The 1,463-nt window shown below is 39.2% G+C and overlaps 1 protein-coding gene across 1 annotated transcript in view; it reads right to left on the bottom strand.

Moving 5' to 3' along the window:
* The window catches only part of SYTL2 (synaptotagmin-like 2), a 99,198-nt gene that overhangs the window by 25,157 nt on the left and 72,578 nt on the right, over window positions 1-1,463 (bottom strand). Inside the window, exon 14 of the mRNA XM_006895278.1 lies at window positions 714-833. Within this exon, the coding sequence (XP_006895340.1) occupies window positions 714-833 (120 nt within the window). The remainder of the gene's footprint in view (window positions 1-713; window positions 834-1,463) is intronic.

Below are 1,463 nucleotides of genomic sequence, written 5' to 3'. Positions count from 1 at the left end.
AACAACAACAACAATATTCTAGCCATTACATTAGCCTCCTCTGGGCTCCAGCTATCCTAACTGCAGATCATCAACAGCTGAGAGACTAGGATAAGCGAGAGAGTGCTTCCCATAGTAAGCAGCAAGACTTGAGGATGACTGGAGCAAGACCCTGGTGATGGTGGTGAAGAGACTGTGGCATTACTTTGAAGAGACTGTGGCAAAGTGTGACCAGAAGAACCCTGAGATAAAGGCCACAGTTAAAGGTCTTGCTATTTTTGCCAGATGATAGAAGGAAAAGCTGATCATTAACTGAAGCTGAAGTCTGGACTAATCAAGGAATTGTGACTTGGAACTTCTGAGCTAAAATCTGGACTTACATTGGGTGATATTCTTTGCCTCCCACACTCTCTGTCTTATTTCCCTAATAAACCCCATTCTTGGTACCACAACTGTGAGTAAAGTCTGTGAGTCAACAACGAATATCAACTCAATGATTGGTGGAAATCACATGGAGTTTGGCATGTCTGACCTGGCAGTTGTTTGCTGCTATGAATATTATTGATGGGGAAGTTCCCCTTTTTGAAGCTGAAGTCAGACTCGGCCACCACCCCGCCCGATGTTGCATCCACTCCTATCATAGTCAACATTTATGAGTTTCTGCATAATGCAACAACTCACTGCTGCCGAGTTAGAACTGACACACAGATGACCCTCTAGTGGAGTTTCCATACAGACAGTTCATATCTACCCGAAGTATCTCGTTATACACAGGATTCAAGGTTTTCTTCACTACAAGTGTTTTCCTCTTGCCCATTTTGCCTTTGTCTGGTAACAAATAGGTCTTTACATATCTAAAAAAAGAAACAAACAGATAAGAAGGTCAGAGGAGAGAAAAATGGACGTTTCAACCTTTACTTTAAAAAAAGTTATCAGAAACTAGTAACAAAAATAATTACTTTTTGATGCTAAGAAAAGCACTGTGCATTCCCTTCAATACATTATTATACTTGAAAGTTTCAGCAAAGTTGATCATCTGATATTGCTTTGAAGAATTTTAAAGAGAATTTTCTAAATCTTTCTTTTCCTTTGGTTTTACCCAATGTGAATAAAAATTGACTGGACAGAAAGCACTAATGCTTACAGATTTAAAACTTTTTACTTTATAATTTTGTTCTCTTTTTGGAAAAAGAATATGATTTCAGCACACATCAGATCAAACCATAAAACCAACTCTAGCCCACTGCTGTCCACTGATGCCACCTCAGAGTGAGCCTACAGAACAGAGTAGAACAAAGGCTTTCCAAAGCTGTACATCTTTACAGAAGCAGATTGTCACACCTTCCTTTCAGAGTGACTGGCCGGTTCTAACTGCCAACTGGTTAGCAGCTGAGAGCATTAACCACACTGTCACTCACAAAATGCACTGGCTTCTTAACCTTAGCTTTAGTCTATACTTAAAAAAAAAGAAAAATAAAAAATAA

This window comes from Elephantulus edwardii, unplaced genomic scaffold (genome assembly GCF_000299155.1).
Source record: "Elephantulus edwardii isolate Elephantulus edwardi_28Jun2011 unplaced genomic scaffold, EleEdw1.0 scaffold00163, whole genome shotgun sequence".
In the NCBI taxonomy this organism is placed as follows: domain Eukaryota; kingdom Metazoa; phylum Chordata; class Mammalia; order Macroscelidea; family Macroscelididae; genus Elephantulus; species Elephantulus edwardii.
This window is presented reverse-complemented; position numbering and strand designations above follow the sequence as displayed.